The 15,338-nt window shown below is 28.9% G+C and overlaps 2 protein-coding genes across 2 annotated transcripts; both read right to left on the bottom strand.

Annotated features, from left to right (window-relative positions):
• Positions 1-4,754: 4,754 nt before the first annotated feature.
• LOC107406405 (protein cornichon homolog 4) lies at positions 4,755-7,807 on the bottom strand. The gene is made up of 4 exons (XM_016013521.4): positions 7,497-7,807; positions 6,096-6,277; positions 5,223-5,345; positions 4,755-5,121 (listed from the first exon to the last, which is right to left on the bottom strand). Exons 1-4 carry the CDS (start codon positions 7,566-7,568, stop codon positions 5,088-5,090), a joined length of 411 nt encoding a protein of 136 aa, XP_015869007.1. The 5' UTR covers positions 7,569-7,807; the 3' UTR covers positions 4,755-5,087.
• Positions 7,808-9,317: 1,510 nt separating this feature from the next.
• LOC112490067 (uncharacterized protein At4g22758) lies at positions 9,318-10,501 on the bottom strand. The gene is made up of 2 exons (XM_048464115.2): positions 9,993-10,501; positions 9,318-9,514 (listed from the first exon to the last, which is right to left on the bottom strand). The coding sequence occupies exons 1-2, from the start codon at positions 10,387-10,389 to the stop codon at positions 9,357-9,359; spliced, it is 555 nt and encodes a 184-aa protein (XP_048320072.2). The 5' UTR covers positions 10,390-10,501; the 3' UTR covers positions 9,318-9,356.
• Between the last annotated feature and the right edge of the window lie 4,837 nt (positions 10,502-15,338).

Genomic DNA, 15,338 nt, shown 5'->3' with positions numbered 1-15,338 from the left:
AGGGTCATATCATACTCCTCCTCAAACACATAATACTTTATAGGTAGGGTTTTATATCGAGCATACATATTTTATTTTACAGTTTCCCTCTTTCAATATACCTCCTCAAGCAATATTAATATCTAATTTAAAAAATTTACTAAAGAAGTTCATGTAATTTTTAATAATAATAATAGTATTAACATTATTTTTTCATCAGTAAATCATGTAAGTTTTGCATCCTAACCTAAATTATCCAACTCTATCCTCTTCAAAAATAAAATGGAACCTCAAATAAAGTAAATTTTTTTCCAACTTTTAAAAATATATTCTTAAAAGAGTTTGGAATTTTGGATTGAACAAATTTAACATGTTCAAAAGTATACAACTGAACACATTTTAATATTATAAGTTTATGATTCAATGCTCCAAAATATTAAATTACAACTTTAAATATATTCAAAAGTATACAAATGAATTACTTTAAATCTGTTCAAAAGTTTACAATCGTTTATCTTCAAAGTTTTACAAAAATTTATAATCGAACCATCTAAAAATATATTAGTGAAAAAGTTACGAAATTGCTGGATTGAACAAATTCAAAACAAATATGTTTATAAATTCATAATCGAACATCTTGAATATATATAGAAATTTACGATCAAATATTCCAAAATAATAAATTACAACTTTCAAGATGTTCATAAATATATAACTAAGCAATTTTGAAGAAGTTTAAAAATACAAAACTGAGAATCTTAAAGATGTTTAAAAATTTTGAACCGAACATTTTACCCAAAAAAAAAAATTCAAAAAATAGTACATGACTGAACTAATTTAGGACGTTCAGTAGTACACAAATGAACATTTCTAAAGTTGTTCAAAAGTCACCCTATAAAAATATATTCACAGTATGAAAATTGTTACAACAAATGTCAAAGCTACATCCAAAATACTTAAATGTACATATATATATAGTCTTTTTATAGTCATGTCCAACCTGATCAACATATATATTCGACTAAATATAAAGTATTTAAATTATCCAATTATATCATTCAGGCTAATCATACCACATCAAAAACTCAATTACATCTAGAGTTATATCTTAATATAGTTAATCTTTTCTCCTACTCTTCCTACAATGGTTACCAAGAGGGGTAGAACTCTCTCTATGAGTATAGTTGGACTGCACTCCATCTGTGGATGCACTAGAAGTTTCACCAATATGTTGACATCGTAGCAAGTCACTGATTTGTACTGCTTTATCAAACAACACATTAGCTGATTGTGAACGACCCTGTTGGATTATGGTATCAACCACAAATAGCACTCGTGAGATATGCTGCACAAAAATGTAAGTAATGAATAAATTATAATAAATGAAGTAATTTATAATTTTCAAAAATATTATTAACAAATGCAATTACCAAATAACTATCATCATGAGAAACATGTAAATCGATTTTGAATTATAGTTACATTTATGTTCCGAATTTTGTACCCTAACATGTGATATGCACCGAAATCAATCTATGTATTCGGGTACACAATCCCATGGATGTACTATACTAGCACCACATCATTCAAAAGAAAGTACATGACTATCTCATCTCTCCCAATATTGATCAAGAAAGCTATATTAAACATTATATCGCCTGTAATGCATCCTCAATTGGCACGACTTGGGAGAAGTGGTGTTGGAGGAATTGTTTACACTTTGCCAAATTGTCGAAGTACCCTTTCTGGGTTATATGGCTCAATGATGTATATGCATTTCAAACAGCCAGTATAATAAGAAAATTAAGGTGCAAAATTGTATAAGGACTCCATATGACCTATTAAATAATCACAAGCCAAATTAAAATTTAAAAGAAATATGTATAAGTGTGTACTTAATTTAAAAATATAATTAATAACTTCAACTCATTGCTGTTTAACACATCAAGTGACTCACGCATAACTTGATTTATAAAGGATCCAGAATATTTATGAGGGATTCAACGAAGCACACGAGTTTGACCTTCCTTATAATTCAAATTGACAAAAGGTCTGGCAAATGGAACATGCTCATAAACCCAAGCCTAAGTGGACCAAAAATAAAATTAATACACAAATAAAAATTTCTAACTATGCAAACTATACATACTACCAAATGTAAATAAATAAGTAATTTATAAAATATCTCAAGCAGCGTCAAACATCCAGCAATTTGTTAAACCCCATACATAGCAAAACCCAACTAGTGATATAAAAAATGCTAAAGTTATAGCTTCCCATGCATATGGATATTATCAAGATCCATTAATAGACTAAGGTATAAAATCGATACTCTAGTTCCAATTTTGTCACTAAATATTGTGCATCCTAATAGATATAATAGATAAGCTCTAGCAGCAAATTGTATAAATTATTCACCATTCGAATTTGAAACCTTCATGAATTTATCTTTCAACCATTCTAGTCTAATTTATTGCTCTAAATAATTTATAACTCTACATAAGCCTCATTTCTATTAACTCATAATCCATCAATTAAAAGTGTTTCTATCTCTCAAGATGATAATATAGGGCACTACACAGATCAACCAACAATAGAAATTTTAAGAATGGTACTAACATCATCTAGTGTAATTGTCATCTCACCAGAAAGGAGATGGAAAGTGTTAGTTTTAGGATGTCATCTCTCAACGAAAGCAGATATAGCAACTCAGTTAATAAAATGATATGATGATTTTACTAATGTTAATAAACCTAAGCAACTAACTATGTTTCTCCATTTAGATTTGGAGCCATCTCATCTTCAATCCATTCAGCAACCTTAAAATGCATGATTCAAACATTTAAGGAGAGGACTTTCCTACATAAAAGCATATAAATATGTAAGTTTTTCCAATACAAATTTTAATAAAGAAAAAAAATCAAATTAAAGTGCAAAAAACCTTATGTTCTTTTCTCATATTGTTGTAGCTATATGATTTTTAAAGCTCTTAACAATTGATGGATCTTCTGGACCACCTGGGAATGGTCCATTTAAATTTGACTATTCAAGATTTGCATTTTCCTTCTTTATATTTTCTGTCATTAATTTAGCATTGATATTCACGACTATCACATTCTCTGCATCAAAATTGTTAGGAACTTCATTTTCAATATTTGCATTTGGCATCAGAAAAACATCAAGTATCATTAATTTCTGCTTCAGTCTTTGGAGCATGATCTCTCCTATTTGATGCTGTGGGATACGTATAGTTGAAGTAGAATCATGCAAATTCCCTCTAGAGTTTTTGCCATATCTAAATAAAATTAATTGAAAAAAAAAGTTCAAAAATTTTGATAAATTATATATAAATTGGCATGTTAAACTAAAAGAATTGTAAAATATATACATATACATATACATATATATATATATATATATATATGCAAATAGAATTGAATTAGTCCAATATTATATTTTGCTATATATTAAAGTAATTTGCAGCATATGTCCAATGCGATTAAATATAAATCTGACAATTATAAAAATTAATAAAATAATAAAAATTGGAATAACATAGTTTTTCTTAAATAACTTTTAGAAATTGACAGGAAACTCTTCGTGCATTACACAAAAAACCATATATAATGATGTGTTATATATATGTCTATTTGATCGGTAGTCAACCTATAGCAAAAGTAATTTTTCTTCTAAATATGTATATATGAGATGTAGAAGCAAAGAAATTTGATTTTCCTAAAAAAAATTATTGTTAAAATGATTTGCATAACAAACGAATAGGTTGATGTGCGTGCATAGCTTATATGTATGACTAACCAGTGCTCAACATATCTATGATCATAATACAAACTGTTTAAGTGGAAAAATTTGTAAAATTACTTGTGGTTTCCAAAATTAAGATGCTATTAGTTTTCTCCATCCAAACACATTCTGTTCGAAATCATAATTCCAACTATCAATTTTCTTTTACCCAAAAGAACTAAACTGTCCTTGAATTTTAAATTTTCTACATTACCCTTTTTTTACAATGTTTTTCTTCGAGAAAGAAAATGAAAAATAGGCATATTACACTTTGCCAAAGATATGGCTGTGACGATGATGATGATGATCAGTGATTCAAGGTTGATATTTTCTAATTAAACTCAATTCACACTTTCACAAAATAATCAAAAGCTTCTTAATATTTCATAATCTCGCTCTTCCTTTAGTTCAAAACTAAGAAAATTTAATTTTTAAACAGAAAAATAAAAGTGAAAGCAACTGAGAATGAAAGAGACAAATAATTAGATAGAGTAAAATAATAAAACTTTTTTATCTTGAAAAGTATATGAAAAATATGGTGGTCATGTCAATTGTCCTATCCTTCAATGACCATGACACCATGAGGATTAGTTTTAAATGATTAAAAAATAAAACATAAAAGGATGAAAACCAATCCTACCTCCAAACGAAAAAGAAGAAAACAAAAATAATTTAATAAAATTAATTTTTATGAAATTGTATATAATCAGTTTAGAATTATAAGATAATAGAAACTTCTAAAAGATATAATTTTAAGATGGCATAAATTAAAGATATTTTTAAGATTAAAAATATTGTATTAAATAATTTTATATATTTAAATAATAATGTATAAAGAACGAAATTTTATAAAATCATATTGAAATTGTAAAAAAAAAAAAAAAAAAAAAAAAAAAAAAAACCCTCTTAATCTATTTCCTTTCCATTATATAGAAAACCATGTTTCCATACAAATGCCCGTAAGATAAAAAAAATATATATAATCCCAGTAAATTTTTACTGATAGCAAAATGTTCCAAGATTATAACATCTGCGGAAACTAGCCAAGCTAACAAAAACACAATCCAGAAACGCCCCCCAACTACGGCTACAACAGCATGTCGAAAAAAAATGCCATACCTCCTTTACCTGAACAAATTAAGTTACAATTTCACAATTACACAACCCTGAAACTCCTACAAACTTGAGCAGAAGCACATATGTTGGACAGAGGCAGCAAATTAGTTCCAAACTATCGATCAAGCCAACGGTCTGTGTGACTGAAATTCTACTTGTCAACATCCCCATAAATAAATCATTTATCCCCCTTATTCGTTCTCTTCCAGTGCAGTTAAGATCATCCTACAAAAAAGGTTCAGAGACGGACAGTATCATTAGGTCATAATGAACAATACATTTTTTTCAAACAGCAAGAAGCAATTTTTTGTTTCCAGTAAGACTACCAAAAGATGGAAAGGAAGAGGAGGAAGATGAGATAAAAGAGTTTAAAAAGCCGCTGCTTCTTTTCTCTATTTAGCATGTTGAATATCTCCGTAACATCTACTAAGTGCTGCTGCCGCATGTACCTATTCAAGGTAAGAAAAAAGAAAGTAGGAAATGTTTAGCAAGCTCAAAAGACTAAGCGGTTGGAAAAACCAGAATCTAAAGAAACTGCACAAATCAGCAACTAGTCTAGACATAGTTGTGATGCACACTATTTTAATGCCACTTGCATGCAAGTCTCCCACGCACAGAACCTAAATTGATCCCAGATCCATCAGACAAAAAGTAAAATATAATTGTGACATATGACGCATCACAGATGCTATAAGATAGTACACTTCACGATAAAAATCAGTTTAGAACTTCACGCAGATCAAAAATTGGACAGAAGTAACTACCTTATTGGCCAATCAAAGCAATGAAGAAGATATAATACCAATGCCATAAGAAAATGTTAAGAGCCCATAAGTTCAAGTTTATCTCTTTGTGTTTTTACATGCACAGACTTAGTAAATTGGAAATAATAACCAAACTAAATATCTAGCGTAGCTGTAAACACTAGGGTTGTGCATTCAGCATGATGAAATCAGAATGTGAGCCTTTCTCAATCACTTTTTTCTAATCTGGAAGTATCATTTCTTTTCCTCATCTCATTTATTGTTTGCCCTTTTGATTCCCTCTCTCTATATGTATATGCTAGGACTTAGATAGTTCAAGCCACATAAGCTAACATTATACTTCCTGAGTTCTCTTCTACCACTTTTCTTCCCTTTTATTGACATTAACCTAGCTATTTGGTTCTGTCGGTAGATATGGAATGCGAAAAAACTTACAGTTTCACATTGTAGTATAGGTATGGACCACATAGCAGTGTCATAACCCAATGCCCTGTTAGAAGAAAGAAGGCGCATAGGACTCCTTGTGTAATAAATTCTGGCAAAATCACTTGGTTTATCCTTCTTGAAGAGTCATAAGGGTTGATATAATCAAATTCTAGATCTGCCAGGCACATTAGCTGCAAAAAATATTGCGTCAAATTTTCCAGTTATCATATACCTTAAATGAAATGAAGAAACAATAACATAATCTCAAGCCAGTGGTTGTACTGTATCCTGAGCAATTGCCAACCAAAAAAAAAAAAGCTAACTAAACTTAAATCTGAAAGTAGCATCTATGTCCCAACATAAGCTCAATAGCAGCTAATTGACTTGAAGCAGTTACTATCAGTATAAACACCAGTATCATTACCCTGTCCACAGTAACATGCTTGGGGGCTAAGAGCTTGGTAAAGCTATATTGTCACTTAACACCATGGGTTATTGAGCTCTGTAATTCTAATACAACTTGAATATTTTCCTTTCACTTACTTGTACCATGACTTAGAATAAACAGACTAAAAAGTATTAAAGGAAAGAAAAGGGTTCGAACAAATACATATTTTTTCTCAAAAGAAAGTTGAAATGAAAGACATGAGTATAATATAGGCATAGAGATTAAGTAAATATTCTTCAACCATATATAGGTTATTACATAGGCAACCAATGTAGGTAGTCAAAAAAGAAAGTCGAAACTTAAGGATTATAAAGAAAAGAAATTCAATCAGCTCATTATGCTGAATTAGCGCACTGTTGAATTTAATAACATATATTTATATATAGTTAAAACACGAAAGCTATGTTCCACATTAAAAATTGACATAAAATTTATGAAAAAGAAACTAAAACAACATCAAAATAAAACTGAACTCATTAAAAATCAAAAAGGGAAAACGATCATAAACATAAGGGCGATCCTTGTACTTTGAAAACTTTATGTCCTCGTAAAGCATTGTTCATGGACGTAAAAATAAAATACCCAAGGTTCTTCTACTTGTGCATCTAAGAGAAAATTAAATGTCAAAGCACCCTTTTATTTCAACACCCTAACGCACACAGACACAGACTTAATGACCCTATAAAGATACCCTTCTGATCAGCAGCTCAAAATTTCTCATTTTTTAAAATTTTGTTTTTAATGGAATAAAAAGAAACCCAATAAATTAAACCGATGAAGAAAACCCAGCTGCCAAAAAAAAAAAATTAAAAACTAAACAGAGCCCACCAATTTCCCAAACAATGGGTAGCAAATCCTCCCAATACTTAAGCTAACACAATCACAAAGTGAAATGAAAAATTGAAACTGAAATTCGAAATCAGATATAGAAAGAAGTAAAAAGGGGATCTGGGAGTATGGACCTGGTAAACAACAAGGACGAGAAGGGCAATAAGGAAGAAGAAGGAGAGCAACCAAACGTAGAGATCCGCCATGGTCCTCCTCCTTCTTATACCCTGATGCGCCTTCTTCTTCTTTTTTTGATTTTTGGCAGGCTTTTCCGAGTTTCTGAAGCTTCAATGGCTTATTTTCTGTATGTGTGTGTATAAGGGGTGGGGTAGATATTTCGCGCAAGCTAGCAGCCACACCACGAAACTTTGCTAATAGATGCGCATGGTGCGGAATGCGCTACGGGGTTTAGTCTTTTGCGCTTTTTCTCTCCCTCTCCTCCGACGAAAACCCATCAAAAATTAAAAATCAACATAAAAACCTCTCCTTGAAAGAAAAGAATCGGACACAAACGACTCAATATTTTACCACCGTGGATCCAATCAGTGATTCTTGCTTTCCCTTTTCTTTTTTAGCCCTATCGCTTTTCCGATTCTTTTACCCCCTTTTTTTTTTTTTTCTTTTTTACTTTTCAATTTTTTTTTCATCATTATACCATATTTATATTTTCACAAAAATAAAATTCTATCTCATATTTATATCTAAAATGAACTCCTTATCAAAAAAATATGATAATATATTATTTAAGTCGATTTGATAAGATGCTAATTGTTTATATTTATTTTATTCGTTTAATAACCAATAATAAATTTGTTGTTTATATATATATATATATATATATTTACATTTAATATGGTCAAATTCTCTAATGTTATCAATTAAAAAGTTAAAAAAAAAAATGCGAGTGAAAAAGAGATTCTTTGTTAGAAGGTTATAAAGCTTGGAATTCTAGGTTTCTGTTTGATCAACGGTTTGTAATTTAGAAAAACATTGTAAAAGAAAAGATCGTTGCATATACCCCCAAAAAAAAAAAAAAAAAACGACGAAGAAGAAGAAGAAATGGACTAATGAGTCCAGTAAAATAAGACTAAAATCTTTAGGATGTTGCTAAGCAATTTTATCATCTTTGTCATGTATTTTACACATAGGTCATGAACTTTAATTTTATTTAGTTTGTTGGGAAAAAAAAAAGAAAAAAGCCACAGGATCTTTAATTGACCTCTGAGTGCACTTCACCTGGAAAATTTTTCTTCTATAAAATAAAAATAAAAAATTAATATAAGGATAGTAACGTCAAGATCAAGGTTGGCTACAAAGAAGCTACAATATACATATATATATATATATATATATATATATATATATATATATATATTTAAATAAACAATGCAGATACAATGACAAAAGAGAAACAAACACAATTTGGCGTATTATTGATTGGTGGCAATACAATTATACCAAATTACCAATGCTGTCTTTTATTTATTTATTTTATCAAATATACCAATGCTGAGAATAATGCTATAAGCCTCTAGCTGGCGTATTAAAGTTTAAAATCCCTGCCACCTGAAAACTTAAATATCACTAATACTTAATGATCTACTTTACATAAAATTCAAATTTAATTAAAATTTCATTTTAGGTCACTCTCAAATCAAACATGCCAAATCTCACCCCCTCTTTTTTTTTTTTTTTTTTTAATATTAGTTTATTAGAGCTAAGATAATTCGAATTTGGAATCATTCCACGAAGAAGCTTGGGTGTCCATGGTGGACAAATCTCACCCATTTTGTGTCAAAAATTATGGAACCATTCAAACTTTATGCAATTTCTTTTTTCTGCATATTAACGTTTTGTTGGATTTGTGGCTGATCAAGACTATTAAGATGATTAAGTATTTACAAAAATTCTGTCATTAATGAAAAATGTGGCTGATCAAGACGATTAATGGTAAAAAAAAAAAAAAAAAAAAGATAGCATTTACTCTTTGCTAATTAAAGCAAGAAATCCATTAACTTGGTCAAAGGAAATAGAGAATGGTTTGCCTTGCTTGCTTCCTCAGAGCAAGAAGAACTAACAGAGGTTATGGGCTTTGAGCACAAGAAAAAATTCCTGGACCCCAAATTTATCAACTTCTCCTCTACCTTCAAACCTGATCCAATTTACATATTACCCAAATCATTAACAAATACATATACAAAATAAACAAATAAATAATAACTAAAATACATAAGTTTTCTCTTAATCAAAATGCTTTTTGATCTTAGATTATTAAATCCGTTTAAAATCCAATACAATCAAAATAAAATAGAATATATTTTTAAAAGTTATACCGAAAGCCAAATATTAAAATAGATATTTATTAATATTTAAAATTTAAAGACCACCATTCTCTGATTCTAGATACTAGTTACCAGCCATTCACAGTATGCCACATCAGCAGGCTTAAATAATTAAACACCACCAAATTATCATACTACTAATAAAAAATTCAAAACAACTAATGGCTTCCATGGAATTTCCAATTAAAATCATATGTAATAAAATAATAATAAGGTTGGAAATTTAAAGCAGAGCGAATTTATGGTTTAAAAAAAAAAAAAAAAAAGGAAAAAAACAAAAAGACATACTCTCCAAGCTGAACTGCGAGTAGTGAAGCTCAAAACGGTGCGGATTGTTATCAACGAGCAAGGGCCTTCTCTTCTCTCTCACGTAAATCTCCATCGCCGACTTAACCAAATCGCCGACTGTATTCTCAGGCGGCATAACAACCTGAACCGGCCCCAAGCTCCTCTCTATCGTCACGTTCAACAGAAGCTTGGTTAGCCGGCGAGGCGCTCTGTTCTCCGGTGCTGATGCCGGTTTCAGCTTTCCCGGAACGGAAATGAGACCACCCGGACGACGAAAGATGTCGGAGTGTCTGTCCGGCGGGAAGGTATGTAGGGACCTGTCCAAGGTCGGTTTGTCCCTGTATAAGGACCCTTGTTGCCGGCCGTATCTCGATGATCGAGAAATCATAGCATCCATTTAAAGAAAAATAAGCTCTTAATTCTAATTCGAAATTGCTAAATGTTTAACTGCAATGAAGTCGACGCTACATTATGTGCATATATATATATATATATATATATGAATTTTCATAATAGGACGGTTTTATGACCTTTTTTTTTTTTTTTTCTTTTTTATGAGTTTAGATATTTAAAAATATAAAATATAAAAATATAAAATTTTTCTATGATCATTATTTATGTAACTATTGTTAACATGACTAATTGTATTTAATTTATATAATAATTTATTATTCTACAAATTGAATTTTAGTGAAATAGCATATAAATCCCATTTAATATTTTCTTTTATTGTTCAAAAACTCCACTCATATGACGATAAAAATATTTTTTTTTTCTAAATATATAACATAGATTAAGAATGTGTAAAATATTTAAAATATCACTTTTTTTTTTTGTTAGGTAAGAAATATTTAAAATCACTTTATAGCAACTGATAATTAGTTATCATGTAAATAAATAGCAACGTTTTTGAAACCATGATTAGGGTAACAGGGAATTGTCAGTCGCGTACGATTTAGATGGCGCACGAAACTTCGAAGAAACTGATGAGTTTCAAAGTACCCTGGAATTTCCACTTATTTACGTAGATGAGAGCGTGAATGCTACTGTAACTTTATGTACTGGGATAAATTAAAATTAATATATATATATATATATATATATAAGGTACTTTTATAGGACATATGTTTATATTTTTTTTAATTATACAAACGTAAATAAAAATGATATATTCGTTAATATTATTATATAAATACGATAACGATATATTCTTTTTTTTTTTTTTTTTTGCTTGAATACCATAAAAAATATCTGTACCATAAAATAGATGTTAAAAAAATATGCGAATATCCCATTATAAAATTGTATTATATATATATATATATATAAAAGAAAATTAATATTTGAAAATCGAAATTTGTTGTCAGAGAATTAACTAGTGAGTTGGAGAAAAAGGAGGTGTAGAATGAGAATTGCCAAACTGATGGGAACCCATAGCTGAGTTGTCAAAAAGAGTATGGGGGCTTTTGGGAAGAAAACTGGGATTTGGGCAAGTGTCTACGCAAATGCCACTATTGTTGGTGACTCATTTTTTTGGGTTTCGTATTGCGTTTGGGATTTTTATTGGGGGTACTTGCTTATTGTCCCTTTATCTATATATGTGTATGTATTCCGGCCTCTAGTTTAGCTTACAAAATCAAATTCTAACCCCTATGCAAATTCTGGGATATCATCATCCATGTGAATCTATCCATTAAAGAGTTTAATAATATGATATTTTATTCTATTATATTTAAATTGTATATATTTATTAAATAATAAAATAATAATGTATTATTCCCATCATGTTATTTGATGAACATTAACTAAAAGCACTATTGTTTTGGTATATTTTACTTCTCTAACACCAAAAAGAATAAAATAAAAAATAAAAAACTAATAAAAAGAAAAAAAAAACCAAAAACTCTATATATGAGCATATATTTATATATTATCTGAAGAACAAACAAAATCTGTAAGTCCAATTATTGAGGAACCAAAAATCCTTGTGTTTTGAAGCAGAAACAAATTAATATCTCTGGCCTTTTTGGAATGGTCGTTTTATTTTTATTTTTTATTTTTAAATAAAAAGACTCTTGGAAATGCCTTTGTCGTCTCCAATACGGAGTCACTTTAATTTATGCAATAGATGAATAGCTGACTAATGGTCTCATGTTTTATGCAAGTACCTTTTTTTTTTTTTTTTTTTTCATGCAATATATTCAAATACTGGTTAAATAATTGGATTCCACGAAAATACGTAGCTAGGAAACTTCATTGCCAACTAGTGGGTGAATATGGGTTTATTGTCATGCAAGATCATTATGTCCAATCAATAAAAATTAAGGATTGCATTGCAGAAATAATCCGTGAATATTAATCCAATCATATGACTCATTTTATTCACCTATCCATTCCTTTTACAAGGAGAAAAAGCAGGATTTTTTGTTTTTGGATGGAACTCGTTGAGTGGGATTCAATATTAACAAATTTAAGGCATATATATATATACATGGTTCGGATTTTGTAAATTATGATTATTAATGTACATAAATACCAATATAAAAATAAATGAATTGTAAATAAAGATGATATTTCCTTGAGCGTATTAATTACAGACCCATGTTTATAATTATGTTTTATCGAGTATTTATCGAAGTCTCCATGGACTTAGCTATAACAAGTTTCATTTTTTTCTTTTTTCTTTTTTTCCAGTTATTGTTTACTCATATAACAATTATTTGAACTTTCCATAACAAAATCTAATTTACAGAAATGCTAGAATATGTAATTAGAATTGTTTTTATGTATAAAAATAACAGGGCCTTTTGTCAAGGCAAAAAAAATAAAAAATAAAAAAAACCAGAGATTGGGAAATGTGAAGTAGGGTTACAATCATTTGTCTTCTTGAGGATAATCAATATCAGATACAGAAATGGTTAAAGAGAAAAGAGGAAGCGCGAAGCTTCCAAGAAAGTAGCCAACTACTTGTTTGCAGAGATGATCTGAGAGCGTGGATGCCACTGGATAATATAAACACAATATGAAAAACAATTTTATAACTATATGATACAATTTTCTTTTTGAAGGACATGATAGGAAAACAGTATATAGAGAGAATTTAATTAATATAAGTCTGATTATTGTGCTTTTTATGTCTTGCATTTTTGGATTTACAGCATTCTATATAGAGTTAGGAGAAGTAACATTTATTTTTTTATTTTTTCTTTTCTTTTGAGAGGAGAAGTAACATCTTTTTTGAGGTAAATTTCATTTTACTCCTAAACTATTACATATTTTGCATTTTGTCTCTTATCATCTAATCATACAATTTTTATAGATAAATTTGAAAAAAAAAAAAATCACATGTAGCTTATTCAGCAGGGAAAAAAAAAAAAAAAAAACCACATGTAGCACATGTAGTAATTTTAAAATATTACTTATTTTGCATCTCTTAAAATAATTAAATAGAATATGTATATATTTTATCAATTTAGTCTAATCATACAATTTTAATAGATAAATTGTTCATGAGGTAATTTGGGAATTTTAAGTAGATTCAAAGGCAAAATGCGAAGATAATAATAATAATAATAAACGTCGGCCAAACAAAATAATAATAAACGTTGACTGGATGGAGGCAAAATGATCAAGGACATCCATAAGGGACCACAAGAACAAACCACCCAACCAGACGATAAATAATAATAATAATAATAACAGTAATAATAATAACGTTTTCGTATTTCATATAAATAATACATTAAAAAAGTGACATATAAACTTTGAAATGTTTGTTAGGGGAAATAGAATAAAGCAAACGTGGAGGCGTGGAATGTGCCAAACTGATGGAAGCCCACGTATGAATTGTTGACAGAGAAAGAGCGGTGCAGTGGGGGTCGGTTACTTTAAGCATTTTTGCCGTTTGGTATTTGCTTTTGAATTTAGGATTGCATAGCTGAATTTTACTCCTCTCTCTCTCTCTCACTCTCCATGTGTTTAAGTGTCTAGTCTGCCCTTCAAACTTACAAAATCACAATTGTGGGATTTTTCCTCTATACATGGGGGACTTTCTCTTTTTCACCCAAAAACACCATCTAATAATATTAAAGAGCAAGTATAAACTACACTGCCACACATAAGTCCAATTTTTGGTGTCCAAAAATTACATCTAATTTGAAACCTAATTCAAGGTAGCCTATTTATGGCCTTTTGATATTGGCATTGTTTGCTTTTATGTAGTTTATAAGTGCTATTAGATAAATCATGGAGGGCATGTTTGGAAGTATATTTTTATAAGTATTTATTTTTCTTGCCAATTAATTTTCTAGCATTTTTATTAATAAATGTTTCATATGGTTGAACTAAAAAGAAAGCACTTTTAAAATTTATTTTTGATATTTTTATATTTTAATTAACAGATTAAATGTTTGTTTTTTTGTTTTCTATCCTAAGGCACTTATTTAGAGAAACATCATTTGAGGAAGCATCAACCTTGATTTTTTTAGAAGCATCTAAAGTAAGCGTATTTGCAGTACTTTTGGAGCTCTAATAATTGTTGTTAAGATAATAATAATAATAATAATAATACATCTGTCTATGCATTTGGTAAAAGAGGGGAAAAAAAAAAAAAATAGAAAGTGCTAGTTTTATTAAAAAAAAACTCAAGCTGGTTCCAAGAAAAATAACAGGGTTAGTGCTTTTACATGGAAGTGCTTTGGAATGAAAATAAAATTATACAAAGTACATTAATTAAACGGTAAAAAGTACCATAAATAACTTTAAAAGTGTTTTTTTATATTATTTTATTGTGTATAATCAAACATTCAATATTTATTTTATGAAAAACATTTTAATAAAAATGTAAAGAAAAATAAGAATTGATAAAAAAATATCAAACATAACCTAAATAATTATTTAGATATAAGAAGGGATCTACTTGTCGGGTCTAAGATGTTAATTAATCTTTATGATTTAGGATTTGCAATTTATAAATATACTGCTTTTTAGTTTTCAAAAATATAGAGTCTTACAAATTATTCTACAAATATTCAATATCTACGTGAAAAACAAAAATAGTGAGGCTTTAAAGTGTTTTTCTTTTAACGTATAGATCTTTCATATAAAGAATAGTTTGTAAGATGCAATGGATTCTAAAAGTTATTTTCAACACTAATTAAATGTTAATAACACTACTAAAGATTGGTATTGGATGATAATACATATTATATACTTTATTCAATTGATCGATCTGATTTTCACTATATGATTTCTTTATACTTATTCATGTTTAGATTATATTAATTTTCATCCATTAAAAATAAAACCTATTATTACTTCGGTAAATATTTTAATAGACTTCTTGAT

This window comes from Ziziphus jujuba, chromosome 6 (genome assembly GCF_031755915.1).
Source record: "Ziziphus jujuba cultivar Dongzao chromosome 6, ASM3175591v1".
In the NCBI taxonomy this organism is placed as follows: domain Eukaryota; kingdom Viridiplantae; phylum Streptophyta; class Magnoliopsida; order Rosales; family Rhamnaceae; genus Ziziphus; species Ziziphus jujuba.
Note: the sequence above shows the minus strand (reverse complement) of the source record. Positions and strands in the feature narration are given on the sequence as shown.